The sequence below is a fragment of the Schistocerca gregaria genome, chromosome 2, assembly GCF_023897955.1.
Source record: "Schistocerca gregaria isolate iqSchGreg1 chromosome 2, iqSchGreg1.2, whole genome shotgun sequence".
NCBI classification, from domain to species: Eukaryota; Metazoa; Arthropoda; class Insecta; order Orthoptera; family Acrididae; genus Schistocerca; species Schistocerca gregaria.
Window position 1 is genome coordinate 650,384,668 of NC_064921.1, and position 21,463 is coordinate 650,406,130.

General features: G+C 39.8%; 1 protein-coding gene across 1 annotated transcript in view; it reads right to left on the minus strand.

Annotated features, from left to right (window-relative positions):
- LOC126335918 (Down syndrome cell adhesion molecule-like protein Dscam2) overlaps positions 1 to 21,463 on the minus strand; it is a 166,539-nt gene that overhangs the window by 68,725 nt on the left and 76,351 nt on the right. Inside the window, exon 14 of the mRNA XM_049999391.1 lies at positions 5,631 to 5,729. Within this exon, the coding sequence (XP_049855348.1) occupies positions 5,631 to 5,729 (99 nt within the window). The remainder of the gene's footprint in view (positions 1 to 5,630; positions 5,730 to 21,463) is intronic.

Consider the following 21,463-nt stretch of genomic DNA (forward strand, 5'->3'; position numbering starts at 1 on the left):
AAAAAGTAAAACACCAAAGAATTGTAAATGCTGACTCAGTTGTGTTATTTACAGGATGAAGAAAAGAGACTAACTTTGTCAAGGATATAAAGTAGCTGATAAACTTAATTCTTTCCTTAAAATATTCTGAGAACAACATTAACCTAGTTTTGTTTCCAGTGGGTCAGGGACACTTACAGTGGAAGTTATTGTAAGTGTGGCTAACATCTGCACTCAAGGTATCTTATGTTAAGAAGAAAACAAAAATTAAATTCTGAAGAGTGGATGGTACTAAATTAAAATTGTTGGCTACTAAAATTAACAAACTGTTGCTAACAGTATCTACAAAGGAAGTACACGGACAAAAAAATTTGCTTAAAAGGCAGGTGTGTTTGAATTATTTTGGTAGACACTCTATTAGTTTTGCCAGAGATAACAAAAAACAACCAAAGCATCAAAATGTTGTGCTGACTTGGTAGTCTTTCCCTTGAATTGCCTTTGTAACCATCAACAAATGAAGGTGTATTTCCTGAAATACTGTAATACCAGTATAGCCATGAAAGTAAACAAATGATCTCTAATTACTGGCTGAGGTCCCTTGTGTCTGCATTCTCAATACTTTTGGGAAAGGCAATGTACAGCAGAAAATAAACTATCCATCTGAGAATTACGTGTTAACAGCATCTCATTTGCCTTTCAAAAAGGCTGCTGTACAGAGAAAGCAACTTATGGGGTCACAAACTCAGTTATGGTAGAATTAAACTTCATTATTCTGCTGCTATTTTCTGTGATCTTGCTGAGGCATTCAGCTTGTATGGACAAATTATTATCTTAACAACAAACAGTCAAATTAGCAAATTAAAGAACAAGAACAAAACTAAATATGGAGTGGGGACACATGATGGTATTCCAGATTCACCCAAGACATTGCAGGATGTCAGCAACTGTAATATTTACTTATGATACAAGTACACTGCCAGACAAAAAAAGTGAAGCATTCAGGATAAATGGTCAGGTGTCACTGTAGCTTTGTATACTTACACACAGTTGGCAGACAAGTTAATGATTAGAGTTATAATTCTGTCTGGTGTTTTGTCAAAGATTATTATTGAATCATAGTAACAAAACCATGCCATGAACTTCAAAAATAACTTTCATGAGCGCCTCAATCTCAGATGACATTCCCTACATGCAGATTGATGTTCAATATTCTTCTGACACATGACCGGAAAAAATCAGTACACGTTCTCTGGCCAGGGTTTCATGACTGATCACACCTGGAGGCTCTTGATTAATGACTGCAACACTGATGCATTCTTAAAAACAAGCCACCATAAAACTAAGATAGCTATACAGTAGCTGAAATCAATCTACATTAAACAGATTAAAAATTTATGACTAATGCTGCCCTTCTTCCTAACTTGGATAAAATTAATTATTGAGCACAGAGCTATTTAACCACATATTGTCACACATCCCAAACTTTGTGTTTGCTCTTGAATTGATCAAGATGCAGAAATGGTGACCTCACAACCTGCACACTGGATTAATAGCACACTTTGCACACTTTCATTTAATACTATCCTATGCCAATCTTGTGGAACAGTGCAAATAAGGGCAGGAGTGTATTTATTCTACACAGATACTTCAGAGTATCAACAGTGGCCTAGGATCCATACTTGTTGTAGGTAAAAAACTTTCATTTCCAAACAACTCTCGGATGTCAGGTAAAATGGAAGTTTGCAGCATATGAAGATACACCTTGCTGGTTACGTTATCTTCAAAGAAGAATGGACCAGTCAAACCACATGATGACAGACCACACCTCAAATTAACACCCAGTAGATTAAAATGTTTGTCAATGTGAATGTGAGGATTTTCAGGCGCTGAGTCCATGCAGTTGTGGCAGTTTACAGTACCACTCAGTTTGAATCACACCTTGTCAGACCAGATAACCATACCTGCAAACTGTTCATCCTCACAAAGCATGCCTTCAAACCACACGTAGTACTCCATCTCTTGACCCAAGTGATACTTGTTCATAGTGTGCAGCAATATTGGAATGTACACTTTCTGCTTCACAGCATTCAGGATATGGGAGTTATTTATTAAGTAGAGAGTAACTTCCACTACTCTCTCCTCTGAATTTTACTTTTCTTTCTGATTACCAGAGATGTCAGAGCCTACTTGGCTGGAAATCTTCCTGGACAGTGGATAGGTATCTACCACAGTCTCCAGACCTTACACCTCTTGACTTCTATCTATGGGACACTGGAAAATGAAGTTTATCAACAGAAGCCAGCTACACTGGACAACCTATTGAGGAATCCTGTGCAGGTATCATACCAGCAACACTGAAAACCATAGTTCGGTCAACAGCTCAGTGGCATTGATGTTGTTTGGCTGCTAATGGGAGTCACTTTGAACACATAAAATAACCTGCCCCCAATGCAAGAACTTTGAAGGTACGTCACTTTGTTACATTATTATTGACTCTCAGAGATTGTCTACATTTTTCTGGACCCCTATGTGCATGAAAGTTTTCCTTCATAATGGGACTTATGGAACACAGTGTGTTAACAGAGGAGTGTTAGAGAGTGGATTAGGGTAAAAGTCAGCATGGATGTAACTGCGTGGAAGAGGGGGGTGGGGATGGGGAGGAGTTGGAATTGCATGTTAGAGGATGTGGTTAGTTTGCATATGTATTGCTAGTTGGATCTGTTAGTATAGGCATGACAACTTATTATGACTGGAAATTACAGTTGAAATCATGGGTTTGTTTGAATCTGGTTGGTGAATATTGAGAATGGCGGAGGGATGCCAACACGTTTGGCCTGTTAGTAGTTTTATTGTGTTGTAAGCTTTATGCTAGGTAATTTTATTTTTTTATTTTATTTTATTATTTATTTGTCCCATAGATCAAATCAGTACAATGGCTTGTTCAACTGATATGGGATAACTCAATACAAATATACAGTTTAAGGAGTCTAAAAAAGTAAACAAGAACACAGAAGAATGAGTATTTTACATTACCTACAAATTATGTTGCTTAAAGTTACAGCTTTACAGAGAATTGTTACATGATGTGACAAAATTGACTTAATAGCATTCAGCTTTGATACATTATCATGCACTAAGACAATTTTGATTCAAAATATTCCTGGATGGTATAAAAGCAGTCTTTTATTAAAAGAGATTTCACCATCTGTTTGAATTTATTTATTTCTTGGATTTCTTGCATAAAAGTTGGAAGATGGTTATATAATTTTATTTCCATGCACTTGACACCATCACTGTACAGTTTTGTTGAGTGGGGAAGTATTCTTAGAGAGGTTTTTGATCTTGTGTCATAATCGTGGTAATCCAGATTTTTGCTAATTTTGTTGATACTTTTTTTGGTAAAGAATAATAATTCTAGTATGGATTGGCATGGCAGGGGCAAAATATTTAGCTTCTTAAATAATGGTTTGCAAGTGTCTCTTTGTTCTTTGAACATAATTGTTCTGACTATCTTCTTTTGCAGTTTGAATATCTTAATTGATTCAGAATTTTGGCCCCAGAAGATGATTCCATAGTTAAGTACAGAGTGAAAGAGTGTGTGGTACATTGTGGTTAGGGTACTTGTGTTAGTGACATTCCTTATTCATCTAATCATGAAGCATGTTTTACTAAGTTTTGTGCTGGTAACGTCGATGTGCCTTTCCCATGTGAGTGTATCAGTAATAGTGACCCCCAAAAATTTTTATTTCATTTTCAAGTTTAACATTATTACTAAAAGTTGAAAGCAGTGCAGTGGGCCAATAACTACTGTGATCCTCTTTGCTTCCTTTTTTGTGGACAGGTAGTAATGGATTTCTGTTTTGGGCAGTGTGGAAGGTTATTCCAATTGTCTTTTTTGCATTAAGAAGCAGACTGTTACTTTGAAGCCATTAACTTATTTAATCTGTGGTCCTATCTATATTAGATTGGAGAATTTGTTCGGGCACAGATATGAGTACAGAGGCGTCATCAGCAAACAAAAGGGTTTTTGTGTCTGGTAGGCTGTGAGGAAGGTCATTTATGTAAAGTAAGAACAGCAAGGGGCACGGGACAGAGGCTTGGGGTATGCCTTGCTTTATGGTATGTATGGAGGAATGTACAGTGCTAGCTGTACCTAAGAGCTTAGTTTCATTTAATTCAACATGCTGCTGTCGATCTTCCAGATAGCTTTTAAACCAGTCATAGGCATTTCCTCTTATTCCATAGGAATGCATCTTTTGCAAAAGTATACTATGATTAACCATGTTGAAGGCCTTTGTTAAATGTAGGAAGATACCTATGGCTGGGAGTTTCTTGACTACAAGCTCCAGTGCATGATATAGAAATTCTTATATTGCATCAATTGTAGCTTTCTTACTTTGGAAGCCAAAATGAGCAGGTGACAGGATATTTTCTTTGTCTAGAAAGGACATGATTATGGTGGCCATTATATATTCAAATACTTTACTAAAAGTTGAAAGCAGTGCAGTGGGCCAATAACTACTGTGATCCTCTTTGCTTCATTTTTTGTGGACAGGTATAATTTTTGCAATTTTGAGCATACCAGGAAATGCACCATTCAGGAATGAGAAGTTTATTATGTGGACTAGGGGTTTACTGATAAAGTTACTGCAATTATGAAGGAGGAAGCATGGAATTTGATCTTGTCCAGTGATTTTATTGTGTTCGTGACTGTTATTTTGCAACCAGACCTGCATAATTAATGCATTGTGGTCTGAAAATCCTAGTTTAACAGAAGATAGAGTACAATTTATATTGCTTGCTACTTGATCCAGACAAGCGGTACTGTGATTTGTTATCCTGGTTGGAGTGTTGACCATTAGGTCTAGGTTGTAGCTGTTCATAAAATTTTTAATGCTTAGATAGGTAGAGTTTTCTGAGAGAAAATCTACATTAAAGTCACCACATATTAGAACACTATATGATTTTCTTTTACTTAGATTTACTATTACTGGTGTTAGATTTTTGTAGGAAGTCTCTATGTTACCAGAGGGCTACCTGTAAAGTGCTATTATATAAACATTTAGATCTGTAAGCTCTACACCTGACAGTTCTATATATTTTTCAATACTATACAAATTGCAAATATCAAGAGGTGTAGCAGTAATATTGTCTTTTACAAATATGCAACTACCTTCACCTTTGTAAGATGCTGTTGAGAAGTGGCCTATGAGTTTAAAATTTGGTATCACAACACTTTAGCAGGTAGGATTTCCATTATAGTTTATGCCTGAGGGTTAGTCCTAGATACTTTAGGAGGGTCATAAATGCTTATCAATAAGTTTTGGAGAGAAGTTACAGGTAGTTTGCACTGTCATCTCTTTGACATTCTATACTTACAGAGACAAAGTATATCACCATTCTTACAGACTCAGTTCTGTATTTTGAATTACTAGTTTCATTTCAAAATATAATTCTATATATGTAAATGAGTTATTAAGTGGAAGGTAACTTCTGTGATACTGTGCTACTCTCTCTCCCCTGAATTTTACTTTTCTTTCTTGTTCCATATTTTACAGCCACACGTTTTCTCCACATCTTTCACTCTCCTTGACAGTGATTTACTTGATAGAAGATTGCATTGGCCTGGAAGCTAACAGTTGGGGTTTTACCTTTAATAGTGCTTCCTTTTGATAGAGGTGCTTGCCATGTCACTGTGATAGTGGATGTAGAAAGCGAAGTTGCTTGAAATTCTGTTGGAGCAGATGGAACTGGAAAAAAAGTACATGCTTTATAAAATGAGCATTAAAATTGTGCATGTAAATGAATACACATGTAATATATGATGCAAACTCTTAGTTGTATGCAGACACATTTAAACCTTACATAAGACTATAAGGATATTAAGATTGGCTGAAAAATTGTGTCTGTTGAAGACATAAAGTCTGTAAATTATTCCGTGATCATGTTTTAGAACCTTTATATGTGAAGGTCTGTCTTGACAACACATTTTACAGTCCACAATTATTGGTTTCACCTACTGCCATCTTCAGATCTGTTGCAAATAGAAAAAAGATAGGATGAGAATCATGAGCGTGCTACTCCTGTTATCCCATAATATTTTAACTTTTGTATAAGGATATCATGCTTAACACAATCAAAAGCTTTACCCAGATAACAGAATATTCCAAGTGGTAATAACTTTTGATTTGTTGGTTCAAATATATCATCTGTAAAAGTGAATATAGCTTGATCAGTTGACAATACTTTCCGAAATCCAAACTGATTGCGAATGAGAATATCTTTCTGTACTAAGTGTTTATGAAGTCTATTGTACATAACTTTTTCAAACACTTTTGAAAATATCACCAATATTGAAATGAGATGGAAGTTTTCCACTGATGACTTGTCTCCTTTTTTGTGTAATGGTTTGACAATAGCATATTTAAGCCTATCAAAAAAAGTACCACTGTGGAGGGATTCATTAAAAAAATAACTCAGTATGTCACAAAGTTCTGAGGAGCAACATTTAATTATGGCAGTGCTGGCTTCATCATAACCACTGGAACATTTGTTTTTAAGAGAGCTAATAATATTAGAAATCTCTTTTGATGGGGTGGGATATAGCTGAATTTTGTCAAACTTCTGTGGAAATGCATTTTTTAAATATTTGAAGCTGTCTTCTGAGGAACTATGCAAAAGTAAGTGGTCTGCTACTAAAAGGAAAAAGTTGTTGAAAGTGTCTGCATTTTTGGAGGTATCTCTAATCAACTCGTTATTTACATTTAACATAATTTCCTCATTTGCCTGATTAGTTTTTCATGTTTCACTTTTTACTATGTTCCATATAGTTTTTATCTTGTTATTAGAAGCATTTATTTTTCCTTGAAAATAAATACATTTTGAGGTTCTGATTACTTTGCTCAGAATTTTTCAATATAATTTGTAATGTGATTTAGCTCTGTAGTCATTGTTTGCCCTTGACATTAAGTACAGTCTTATTTTTGTTTTGAAAGATATTTTTATTCCATTTTAATCCAAGGTTTTGAACTATTTAATCTATTTGCTTTGTTACTTTCTTAGGGCAGTAGTTTTCAGTGTGACCTATGACTGTATTAGAGAAACAGTTATATTTTTCATTTATCCCAGGTGAACTGTATACATCTTTCCAGTCTGTATTCCTCAAACAGATTTTTATACCTTCAATTACTGTTTCATTTATTATTCATACAGTTTCTCACTTCCTGTTATTAGTTGAATCAGACCCCACTATATTAAATGTAAGCAACTGGGCATCTGTTATAATGTCAAGTTGAGCACATGTATTAAAAAAACGACACAACACACGAAAGTCACAGAGCGAGTAGACAAAGTAAGACACATGTACACGGTAACATTCAAATCAGCACTGAGTCCAAGTTTAGCAGTTGCTGGCTGGCCGCACAGGTGGCGCGGCTGCTGCATGGCTGGCAGAGAGCGCCGCATGTAGAGGACTCACGTAACTGCATGGCGGCACTTTGAAAGATCGGCCAGTCACAACAGCATCATGATCTGAAAGGCCATTAAATATTGGATTTCTACTATATTTTGCCAGTGTGGTGGTATCTATGAAAATGTTTTCAATGGCAGTGCTGCTGGTACCCACAATCTCGGTTGGAACTGTACTAAGGGAATGAGATTATAAGAAGTGGTAAGAGACTCTAATAGATGGAAATTACCATTTAGAGCCCTGTATATTGCGACTATAATTTTTTTTTTTTTGTGTGTTTCTACTTGTGTGGCACATGCTTCAAAATGCTGACCACTACATTACTTCAGAATGTCAATGCTTTTATAACTGTGACCCTTTATAATGTAAGTGGCAACTCCTCCTTTCTCTATACCTTTCCTACAATACTTTGAAGCTAAGGTATACCCTTCCATATTAAGCATTTCAATTTCACTACCTAAATGATGTTCAGAAATACAAATAATATCAACAGGATTTGTGGACTGTAGCTCATCTAAATAGATCTGAAATTCATTAATCTGAAGATGGCAGTAGCCAAAACTGATAACAGTGAATTGTAAAAATTTGGTGATTAAGACAGACATTTAAAAATAAAGTGAAAAACCTTGTGTTGATAGCAGAGGTTACTTAAAGCCACTATATTTCAGATGTAATTATGGAACTGATGCCCACTTTGAAAAACTAATAAAGTTGCAGTATCTAGGGAATTGAGAATGTTCACAAAATATAAAATCACACAGTGCATTCTTGATTGTCTGTTTCCCTTTTCTTTTTGTTGGATTTATTTTGATGGTCTGATAGTTTGGCCTAGGCCTAAGTGCTTCTCTGTTGTTTTGAGATGTAACAAGGCAAAATAGCTTTATTTGGTATAATACCAAATAAAATACAAATTATTTATCTTTTATGAAAATACTATTATTTATCTTTTCTGCTCTCTTTACTGTACTTGCAGATGTGAAATCGGCAAATTGTTATCCAAACCATTTCTTTCTTAACTTTGGAAAATCCAGGATGGAACATAACATTATTATGAAAAGGATAGTTGCTATTCACCATATTGCAGAGATACTGAGCACAAACAGGCACAACAGAAAGACTGACTTCAGCTGCTGGAGACTGTGGTATTGTGTGTGTGTGTGTGTGTGTGTGTGTGTGTGTGTGTGTGTGTGTGTGTGTGTGTGTTGTCTACTTTTGATAAAGGTCTTGTAGACCAAAAGCTTATTTTGGACAGGCTTTTTGTTGTGTCTATCTGCGACTCAGCATCTCTGCTGTATGGTGAATAGACTCTATCCTTTACATAATATTCTTTTTTGATTTTATTATGTGGTGCATATTTTCCAGGCTGCTGATAATAACAGTATAAGTAGCATATGTACAAACATTTTATTTTAAAAAATATTCAAGATTTCACAAAAACCACAGGCTCTTGAACATTTTATCCTGCTAATAATTATTTTATTCACAGTTGGTACATCTTGTTTTCTTCATTCTGATGAAAATATTATCTTTCTTGAAACTTACATAACTAGGATAATTTCTTTATTCAAAATTATTATTATTACAACAATTACAGAATTTTCAAATTCTAAAATGTTATCCTTTCATAATTACAGTGCCATTATTTTGTATTACTAATTTTTTGTTTCCAAAAATGTGTACTTTCATTAGAATAACATGCTAGTTTATAAATTATTTCAGACAGAAAAATTGAGTTTCCAGAAAATTATTCTCACATGCCTTAGCAATTAGGCTCATGCTTCATCAGTGTGTTAAGTAATATAAGCAAATGTATGCATCATAGGCTACCTACATAGTTTAATTATGGTATCCTGAAACTCTGGATGGTCATAAGTTTGTGGCGACTATCGACCAGGTCGCGTATAGTATCTTTGTTTTTGGCAAGATCCTTGCACCAGTCTGTGGTCGCGTGCGAAAGAGTACGGATGTGTACCGAGAATTCAGAATGTAAACAACTGTATATGTGTGCTTACGAGAAATAAAATAGTGTTTATTACATGTGGTGTAGCGTACATCATTGGATTCGACAATCCTACAACCCTAGACCCATACTGGTGACCCCGAATTTTGTTCGCATGTGCTACAACGAAATCTTATACTAAGTGTTCCAACGGACGCTTCGGCATGGATTTCCAATTATCCACCTGGCGTCCACAATAGTTCTACGTAGTTTCTGAACACATCGACTAGCTGTACTCAACAGGACAGTGTTTATACAATTCCACAGCCACTTGTGCCGGCATCATGTACGAACAATAACTTTCCATTACCATACATGAGTCAGCCGTCGTGTGACAGTGTTTCGTACCATCAGAATGTTTTTCACGCACAAAACTTTGAATATGAGCGTATTACGTACAATATGAACTTTCCACGTGTTCCAAGTGCTCAACAGCCGACACAATGTGCTCAAACCCCAGTGACTATGTTTACAGGTTTCCCAAGTGCAAGTGTGAATTTTCCACCCGAAACAGTGACTGTAGAAATCGAGCAGGATGCTCAAGACAGGAGAGTTCATATTTCTGCCGGAACTCCGGATTTTGCACCAACCCCCCCTACACCACCAGCGTCCTCTTTACGAGTGTTTCCGACGGCACACGCCGTTCCTTCTGCGTGTGTTCCACAAACATTAGGTGATTTTAACTATTTTAATGCACCTGTAATGGAGGGGCCCGGAAACTGTATTCTGTCATTCGCCGCACATCAGTCGACTATGGTCGATTCTACCGCGCCGGTCCATTCCCTGCCCATTGGCGTTACTCCGTCGACTGCTTGATTCGTTGATTTCTCGACCAAGGTCGAGCCAGCCACGCCTACCATGCCGCGTGCCACTGACAGTGGCGGAAGCTGGTGCACCGCTACTGCACCCGAGACAATTATGTTGCAGAACTATGGACAGGGAGTGACAGTTTCTGATAAACATTTATGTCAAGACTTTCCCACTCGTTGGCCGAAGCTACCACCCCTTCGCAAGGATCACCCACGCATATGGTCTGCCTTGGTTGACCACGTCCTACAGCTACATGGCGTCGCCGACGACAATTCAAAGTTCCTATGATTACTGTGTCACCTCCATGACGAACTGGATCTGATCTGAGACATTGCGGCTTCGCCCCCCGCTACGGACAAACATGAGTTCGCCCGATGCAACATCCTCGAGTGAATATCCACATCGACAGAGGAAGCTATCCGCCTCATCAGTCAGGAATCGCTGGGATCCAGGTCCCCGTCACAACTCTGGCGTCATCTCCGTGCCATGATTGACATGCATCACATGCCCCACTAGATGCCAAACTGAAGATCGTAGACCAGGTTTACAACATTCTGCCCCCCCCCCCCCCCCCTGGGTGCCCTCAGGCCTCAGGGGTTGGCACACCTGCGCAGCAGTTTCCATCGTGCAGTACGAAAGGCGCACGACTCGCTCCACGCATGTGCGCGGAGCCAACGCCGCCTGGCGACCGCCGCAGTAACTCCTCTCCTACCAGCACTACTGCAGCGCCGCCATCGGAGGGAACTACAAACAAGTCCCTATCAACTGCCGCTTTAACCTCAACCAGCGCGACGGATGACGCCACGCGCCGCCCCGCTTGGTGTTATTTCCACTCCCGCTTTGGCGACGCGGCTAAGAAATGTCGTTCTCCATGCGCGTTTCCAAACTAACAACGCGACCCAATTCAGGCGCTACGGGCCGCGTTGCACCACACAGATGCCTATCACTAAGTACTTCTTCTCCTCACGCGCCAGGACGCTTGTACGTGAAAGATGCAGTGTCTTCCCTTAGGTTAGTGTGATACATTTGTCCGCAGGTATTAAATTCGAGTTTCAGCCTTGCCCCCCGCTTCGAGCCGCCAATAATTCCCTGATCTGCTCTCATGGAATAACGAATTTAAGCCTTAAACTGCAGGACATTAATACAGTGGACTTTCGTTATCGCAGATGTGGATGAACCCATGCTTGGGGTAGATTTTCTCTTAGCCCACGCACTGTCACCCAACCTACAACAAGGTACACTAACCTTTAACTCGGGAGACCGTACCACCGGTTCAGATATCTTACTCCTCTCATCCGAAAGCGCCATTCTGCTGTGTGAGCTATGCGGAAACTGCTGTTGCAGTGCTTTCTCTTAGATCACACAACGACGAACTTCGGGAGAGCGATGAGGCCCTCCGCTTACGCATCGCCGCCGTGCAAGCCAAGCTCACGGACGCGCGTAATCAGACCGCCCAGCTGTCACACACGGCCACGCCCCCAACCCCCGCAGCACTTACTCACACCTGCAGCCGACGCCACGTGGCATTTCTACTGCCGGACGGAAGCTGTACCCGCAACGCTACCAGGTACCCTACCGAGCTCTTCGACAAGAACTACCAGTGGATCACCGCCACTGCTGCTGAACTGCCAGCCTTGGACACACACATGTGTGCATTACAGGTTAGTCACAGTGCATCGGGTGCTGGTCCAGCATCTCCATCGGTGTTCGCGATCAATAACGGTACTGTCCATTGAATAAATACCACAGAAGTCCCACCGGTACGTGCAAAGGCTAGGTGTTTAAATCCGGAAAAACTTAAACATGCCAAAGCTATTGTTCAGGAACTTTCAGATAATAAGACTATCCACCCTTCTCCTAGTTGTCGGTCATCACCCATTCATTTGGTGCCCAAGAAAGATGACACTTTCCGCCTCTGCGGTGACTATCGGGCGCTTAACGCCAGAACAATTTTAGATAATTATCCCGTCCCAAATATTCAAGACTTTGCTTCCCAGCTGCATGGGGCACAAATTTTCAGTGTAGTCGATTGTCATAAGGCGTACCACCAACTGCCAATGGCACCTGAGGACGTTGAAAAGACCGCTATCATCACCCAGTTCGGGTTGTTCGAGTATTTGTTTATGCCATTTGGCCTTAAAAATGCTGCACGGACGTGGCAACGGTTCATCGACTCGCTGGTTGGAAAACTGGACTTTGCATATGCGTACCTGGATGACTTGTTAATTTTTTCTTCCTCCCTCGAAGAACATGAACTCCATTTAAATACAGTGTTCCAACTATTAAAAGCAAACGGTATCGCAGTGAACAATACTAAGTCACAACTCCGCCGCACCAGTGTCACTTTTCTGGGCCACGGAGTTTCTGGCGACCCCATCCACCCCCTAACTGAACAGGTCGAGGCCATTAGTACGGTGCCTTGGCCCAAAGATTTTCAGGGCCTCCGCCGCTTCCTTGGAATTGTAAATTACTACCGTAAACATATTCCCCGCGCCGTCGACATACAAGCCCCACTGACGGACGCCCTTGCAGGAAGAAACACATCAGGGTCTCGGGCAGTCACATGGACTCCAGATATGCGTCGTGCATTTGATAATCTAAAGTCAGCCTTACAGACGGCTGTTACACTTGCTCACCCAATTCCTGATGCTCCCATCTCGCTTACTACAGTCGCAAGTGATACAGCAGTGGGGGCAGTACTTCAGTAATCTGTGGGTTCTGTTGTACAGCCGCTCAGATTTTTCTCCCACAAACTGACCGCTTCCCAACGTAAATGGTCAACCTTCGACCGGGAACTGTTTGGTGTCAAATATTTCCAAGACGATATCGAAGGTCGCCATCTCGTGGTATTTACCGACGCCGAGCCATTGGTTTACGCTTTCCGTAACCCAGGTAAGGACTCATCCCCGAGACGTTTTAGGCATATGGACCTTATATGTCCGTTTATGAATGACGAACGTTACGTCAGAGGTGCAGACAATGTCGTCGCTGATTTTCTGTCTCGTGTGTCGGTTTTATCTTCACAACTGGACCTCAGTGAACTCCCTAAATTGCAGACAGAGGATACTGAACTCGCAGCATTGCGTTCCGATATCAAAACAGGACTCAAACTAGAGTTACGGACACTTCCTGGGTTTTCATCACCCAGCTGGTGCGACATTTCAACAGGACGCATACGCCCGGTGATTCCTGCACCTTTCCGCCGGGACATATTTAATAGTATCCACGAATTGGCACACCCTGGCATTCGCGCCTCCGCACGTCTGGTATCTGAACGTTTTGTTTGGCCCGGGGTGATAAAACAGTGTCGCAGTTGGGCACGAGCATGTGTGGCTTGTCAGCGCGTAAAAGTAGGACGTCATGCACAGCCCCCCATGGGTACGATTGATGTGGCAAAAAGAAGATTCCAGCACATACACATCGATATCGTCGGCCCCTTACCCCCCTCAGGCCCCTTCCATTACATACTGTCCGCAATTGTCAGGTTTACCCGCTGGGTAGAGGTAATTCCTCTCACTACTATCACAGCCGATGCAGTGGCCCGAGCCCTGTTGTTAATGTGGATCTCGCGCTTCGGCTGCCCAGTCTCTGTAACCACCGACCAGCGCCACCAGTTCGAGTCTGCCCTCTTCCGACAGCTTTGTGAAGTGTGTGGAGTGAAACGAATTAGGACTACAGCATACCACCCCCAGAGCAATGGGCTTGTGGAACGCTGGCACAGAACGCTTAAAGCTTCCCTGATGTGCCACAGAGGTGAGTGGGCCGATGCCTTACCGTGGGTAATGTTAGGCGTTCGGGCCGCGTACAAAGAGGACCTTGGCGCATCCCTGGCAGAGGTACTATCTGGAGAACCCCTCACACTCCCAGCAGAGGTAGTCGAGCTTTCACTTCCTCCAGATCAAATCTGCGACTCGACATTCGTCGGGCAGGTCAAGGAACTAATCGCTAACATCCGTGTGCCTCCTCCTCGACCACACACGCCCCCTCCCGTATTTCTGCATAAGAACTTGGCGTCGTGCACTCATGTCATGGTGCGTGATGACACCGTCCGACCGACACTCAGACCTCCATATACGGGCCCGCACAGAGTCATATCATGGCGTACCAACACGTTTGAAGTGCCTCAAACGGTATCCGTCTGCCGCCTCAAACCTGCATGGTCTCTGGGAGAACTGCCCGATACCCCACCCAGTCAGACCCCATCTCCTGCTGCATCCACCTCGCATGAGGCATCTACCGACAGTCCATGGATGAGCGACGCCCATTCCCACACGTGTGACGTTCACCAATCCCAGTCGTGTGACAGTGCCACAGGTGCGTGTGACATTCCTATGCAGAGTGATGAGTGTGATGACTTACCCTCCTACAGACAGCCCCTCGCCTCTCCCCTGTTAGGATTCAGTGATGTATCAGGGACCAGCCTCAGAGTGTGTGATGTCACCGATGACGACTCATGTGGAGATTCTGTCAACCCGTATAAGGAAGTGGTAGTGAATGTCAACACAGATTTTATTTGCAGCTCTAATGTGTCTTTTGTTATGCAGCTGGATAATGTGTACATCTTCTATGAACAAGCCAGCTCCCCCAATGAAAATTTAACTCACATTCATCTCCTCCAGTCTGTCCCCTTGCCTGTTGGTACTGACCCATCAATGGTCAAAATCCTACGTACCGCCACAGGCATTCAGATCCGCTATCCCGGCCCCTCACAACCCACCATCCCCTCCCCAGATCCCTCAACTACTGTACGAGGATTCACCCGGTCAGCGGGACCATCCGCCCCCCTCGCTGGCTCGAAGACTTCAATTATTAATGTAATATAAGGTATGGTTTCGGATTAAACATTCTCTCCCTCCCCCCTGGGTGTTCCCTTTACATGTATTCCCCAATATTTATGTTTGTGCTCCACACTCTGGGAGGGGGGGGGGGCTAATGTGGCGACTATCGACCAGGTCGTGTGTAGTATCTTTGTTTTTGGCAAGATCTTTGCACCAGTTTGTGGTCGCGCGCGAAAGAGTACGAACGTGTACCGAGAATCCAGAATGTAAACAACTGTATATGTGTGCTAACGAGAAATAAAATAGTGTTTATTTCATGTGGTGTAGCGTGCATCATTGGATTCGGCAATCCTACAACCCTATACCCATAAGTTTGTAGATCAGTTTTTCCATGGTCCAGTCAGGCAATATGTCTCAAAGGCAACAAAACACATCAAACATGGACAACAATTACTTTTTTTGTTCCCAATCCATCTCCTATCAAACATGAAGTTCCAAATATACAGAAATAAATCAATAGGTTGATCTGTGAGTAATCAGTGTTATCAAGCTGTTTGGTTGCTACTTGTGGTAAACAAGAGACAAAATTAAACATTTCAGCTGTGTAGCCATTTAAGTGCCATTTTGTTACTAGAACAGTTACTGGTTGGTACCTTGTTCTGTAGTCAAACTACTTATTCACCAACATAGAGGAAAGAGCCCATGTCTAATACTGGTTTTCGGGAAACTATTGAAAGCAAGTCTTGGCTAACATTCCAAATGAGGCTTGGTAATTTATAAACCATTTTCTGCTACATTTATCAATTTTTCCATTTCCTAGGACAACACATTCAGAACATTCCAATATGTAAAAATTAATAAATAATGTGATAGTTACTGGTAAGTGCACCAAAAGATCAAATATAACGCAAACACCCTCAGCTTCCTAATTAAAATCAGCTGGGTTAAAATGGAAGCTATCCATTTGCAATTTTCTCCAGCCTTCTGCAGAATACATGAGGTTCAGTTCAAGTAAGGACAATAATTCACCTCAGATAACAGCACAAAATAATATTTGTGAGCATACTGTCATACCACCTTGTACAATATTTGAACATTTCAGTAGCACAGTGGTGCTTATAATTTGCTTTGAGGTTTTGTCAACAGAGCTGATCATTGTTCCCAGCACTGTCACATGGCAGCTGGAAGTCATCGTGTGTCAGGACTTGCATGAGTAACTGGACAGTGCCATATCATAAAGTAAAATTCAAAAATTCATTATGTGAGAAGTGGTAACATCTCTACTAATGTTTTATCACAATGTGGTTTGAGTATTGTGAAGAACTGAAGAACAGTATTTTTATAGACATGCACTGCATTCAATAATGAATGGAAAGTGTTGTTTGCTCAGAGTGTTTGTGTACATGTGAACATGAATTATTATTCATATATTTCTGACTGTATCACTGACAAACTTCAGTAACATTACTAAAATAAACTTTGCTTCTTGTGAATAACTAGTTTACCAACAGTATGATATCAGTGCTTATAAACTTTATTGCAGAACTAGATTGCAAAAATATTCTGAACTTGTCACACAATCAGAATTCTGATCACACAGATATGACTGACATTTAAGAAATTTAAAATGCATTTGCTTACACTCATTTAATGATTTTCAGAATACATGCAAGTATATTTTCTAGTTTGTGCAATGCATTTCAAAACTCTCCTTGCTATCTACATGGTTAACACTTTAAGGTATGATCCATCACAGTGTAGACAGTGAACAGTTGCAGCCTACGTACTGTCGAATATGTAGAAGTACATGTTGCTATACAGCATAGCAACATGTCACTTTCCTTTTACTAGATCAATGAAAACAATGTGTGTGTGTGAAAAACATGACTGTAATTAGTAGTAGTGTAAAGAACCACTAATGTGCTCAGGCTTTTTGGAACTTATTTGCAGATATGAGAAAGAAAAATGTGGGCACAACACAGGAAGCGATGGCGAATGTATAATTTGGACTGGCCAGTGAGGGGCCACACGCACTTCACAGTAATGCTTTAGGAGTGCAGTGGACTCTATAACATCCCAGCTTCCTCAACCAAATTATAACGTCCCAGGACTTTCTGCACCAAATTATAACATTTCAGCTCCTCAACATCAAATTAAAATGTTGCATTAGGAGGTGTCTGCTTCGTGCAAAAGGTCTTGAGTTCATATTGACGACAACAAGTTATTCTTCATTACAGACGTTTATTTACAAAACAGAACTGACAGACTTCACAGACTCAACAACTGACTCTCCGAGCTAACCGCACTGCATCTCCGAACTGAACTGGCAACTGACCACTCCTAGGTGTATTAATATGAGAGTCTTTGACAATGTTTTGTTTACAATACGATAGCAATTCACGACTTAAAACTAAATTAGACATTACAGAATTTTAGTACAGATTAAAGTAAGTAAAAGGATCAGTACATATAAATTCTTACAAGCATAATTTCCAAATAGATTTTATAACATTTTTCTACCAGCTTCTGGATAACCTTCACCAGATTTGTACCGATGTTTCCAGAAATATCTTGACATTTGATTCTGGATATTTCTTGAGTGATTTAGAACAACTATCTATATGTAAAATGATTTAAATCGTGTTTCAAAACGCAAACAAATCTTTTTAGCAATATTTCTTGATACAAATCGTCTTTCGAAATTAGATTATGAAACAGTTTTCACAAGTTTTCGTATTTTTGCGATCATAATATAGAATTTCTCCATAGAAAGTTCCAGAAGTGTGCATTAAACGATCATTCACAGACTTTCTCTTTAGCTGGTGAGTTTTTAAAAGTATCTTGTTCATATTATACGAAATAATTTAGCTCAAAACTGATAATTTATACAATTAATCAGAACTACAGCAAACAGTGAGTCTTTCTTTTACAAAATGAAATATAATTACAAAATTGAATGAAAATAGGTTACTAACACTAATATATATTTACATTAATTCTATTTTTGTTCTTTCTGTGCAAAATGTCTTAATATTGACACAGTACAATATTTAAACATCACCAAAGTTTCCCTTTACATTTTGCATATCTATATCGACATCCCCTAAAAGTCTACAGTATCGAATACTTCAATAGGTCCCAATATGTCCTGTAATGTTACAACTCCAAAGAAGAAGGCTGATGTCAATGGTTGGGCACTAAAGAAAAATAAATGTTGTTATATAGACTCTATGCTATGCTATTTTGGGCTAAGTATGAACTTATCGTTTTGGTTGAGTTTTGAAGCATTGTCTGGAAAGCTTTGTTAATTATCAGTTGTGAGTTGAGAATTTGTTTGAATATAGATGAACTATTGAAATTGTGTTTTGTGATTTTGTAGTGAGTTGTTTAAATGTAGAAGCTCTCTTATAGGCCTCACTCCTCTGCAGTTGAAGAAGAAGTCAGCAGTCTAATATGTGGGACTGCCTAGCCCACTTACAATCAATCCACAACAAGAAAAACACCTCAAATGTTGAGTGTCTGATATAAACTGTGTTGTGGTCTGGTTAGACTCCAATGAATGTACAAATTCAATATTCCCATTTCGTTGGCAGTATGATCAAATTAATACTAATGTGCAAAGAGGAAACATTATTGGCAAAGATCTTGAAACGTTCTTGAGCATTTTACAAATTCTTACAATACTCTAATGAACATTCCAATGGACATTAAGATGCATATATAATTCTTTTTAAGAAAAAATTTATAGCTTTTCTTTGGAAAATGATGTCAAGAAAGAAACTAATGTGCTATTCTGTAAAATGGTGTGGTTTTGTTTTCATTCTCACAGTCAGTTTTAACTATGGCCTTTAAACCATTAGAAAATTTTTTTCTCCCACACATATTGTTTCTCTGTATATGTAATTTTAAATAAAAATTGTATACACAATTCTTGCAGATCTGTCTTCTTCCTTGCAGTTGGTTCTAATAGAAAACCTGCATATTAGGGAAGGGAAGTTGTATTTGTTACTTATTGACCTATGATAAAACTACTATTATGCAATCTCAATGACCCAGAACTCTATAATGCTATCTATTTGTTAACTATAACTATGGAAAATAATGTTATCGAAGCTACCTTCATAGATCCAGCAGCTGGAAAGATCTCTCTCATACCCCATGACCAATGATCCCAACATGTCTACTCATTAAGTTTAGGTGAACCAATGTTTGATTTGGAGTATCAATAAAGAAGACTCAATGTCAGACATTAAAATGCTTCGAAATTGATTCACAACAGAAGCATTCTTACCATATTCAATTGTATGCTGCCTTCCATGAACTGGTAGTTCAGACAGCCAGTTCGTACTCTTACCACACTGTATCCAAAAAACGAAAAATGTTGCATTCTTTTACGTTTTGTAGTTGTATTGAGTACAATTTTTTTAAAAAAAGCCTTATAAACAATAAAAACCAAAAATGAAAAACAAAAGAGTTTCATACTTGTAAAGTGGGTAAAGTCACAATGATGAGATGAAATCTGCATCCTGAGACAGTTCCCAGGGATGTCTCAGATTAGGACATATATCCAATTCACATATATATTCAATAATTACAAAGCATTGCTGGGCTTGCTAGCATATAAAAGAAGCAACAATATATACAATAAAATACGGGAGTCACAAGATGGCACAGCTCTGTTCCACAGTGATTTGGTGGAACTGAGAATCCAGTCACATGTGCTACATGAGCACTTGCCACTGCATAGACAAACTAAACTTAGATAAAGAAAGAGGATTTTCTATCCTACTTTAAACAGAGTTAGTGATTACTTGCACAGACAATGTTGCTGAGACTGGTGGAACAAATAGGCAGCTTCATGTGATCAGTCATGACAAGAGTTCACTTAGTGAATTGCTGACCAGAACTGAACTCCATAACAAAGCAAAAGTTGTCAGAAAGATTGCTATATCAGTTCAAAGGGTAGTCCAAAACGATAAACAAATAGCAAAGTCAGGCTAAGAATAATATTTTAGTACATATATAAGGTCTTTATAGCCTAAATGAGAGTGACTGGCAAATGCAGATATTTAGCAGCAATATCATACAAGTGGGCATGCTCAAGCCACGTGTCACATGCCCCCTCCGTGGAACTGTGACTCAACTTGATGGCCACACAACCCAGGGATCACTGACCATTTCTCTGTATCAATAGTAGGTATCAGTTCCACCGTTAATTGATTAGTAGTATCAAAAATAGTTAGATTCGTGTCTGGTCCACCAAGAAAGGCAAGAGAGAGGACTGGAATGGTAGTTGAAGGACCCTATTACAAGTCTACAGTGTGACTGACTGATTCGTTTATTGGTTCCAGCACAGTGTACAGTATTACTGACTGATTGTATTTCTCTGAGATGCTGTTTGGGCTTACCTGCACAGAGGTGGATGCCAGTGTTGGACCAGATGTGGGGACTATAATTCCATCTCAGTGAGCACTCCATTATTTTTGATTCTAACCTCTGCAACCCTTTTGAGTGAGGGGAGGCAGTGTGTCCACCTCCATTAGTCCATGTCTCTGCTCGCTGTTGACTAAGTAGTTTTCAGAGATGGGGTAGAGGGCATAACAGTGTATAATTTCCAAGAATGATTGCCTATCGAAGTCACGGGGTCCAAACAATACATATCGAATGCGCGATAGTAAATCAATCATGCATGTCTCATGGCGGGCGTTATGATCAATTATTTGTGATTGTCATTTTTATCTGCTTTCTGTCGTTCCTTTAGTTCGTCTACATTACATTCCCACCCTAATTATTTGTGACTTGATTGGGAAAGCCAGACGGTTTCTGTCGACAGCAAGTGTAATGTCTGGTGTTCCTGACGTTTCTTCTGCAGATTCTCTGACATATAAAACTCTAATTCCATGTAGCTTATATCCAGCATAGAGAGTTGTTTGACTTTTTGCCGCAAATATGGAGTTCTGACGGATGACGGAAGGAGGGACTGTGCTGACTGTGGTGCTGCAAAGTCTGTAAAACTTCGAAAGAGGAGTGCCGATACTGAAATACCGTTGCAATTTCATTGCGGAGAGTGCAGAAAACGAATGAGTATCTGGCAAAATACGTGGTTCGACTCTTCCAAGTTATCCATTCAGACGAGAGTAATTCTTGTATTGTGCTGGATCCGAGACTGCAGCATCAGAAACTGAGTTATCTGCAAATACAATGTGTGACTGCTTCGGGTTTTGCCGAGAAGTCTGTTACATGGTGGTGACAAATGATAGTGTACCAATTGGTGAAGCGAATAAAGTTGTAGAAGTAGACGAATCTCATATAGCTAGATGAAAGAACCAGAGAGGACGACATTCAAAAAGTGAAATAGATCACATTTGGGAATTCGGTGGAATAGAAAGAGAGTCCCGGAAGTGTTTCATTGTCAGAGTATTGTCCCGA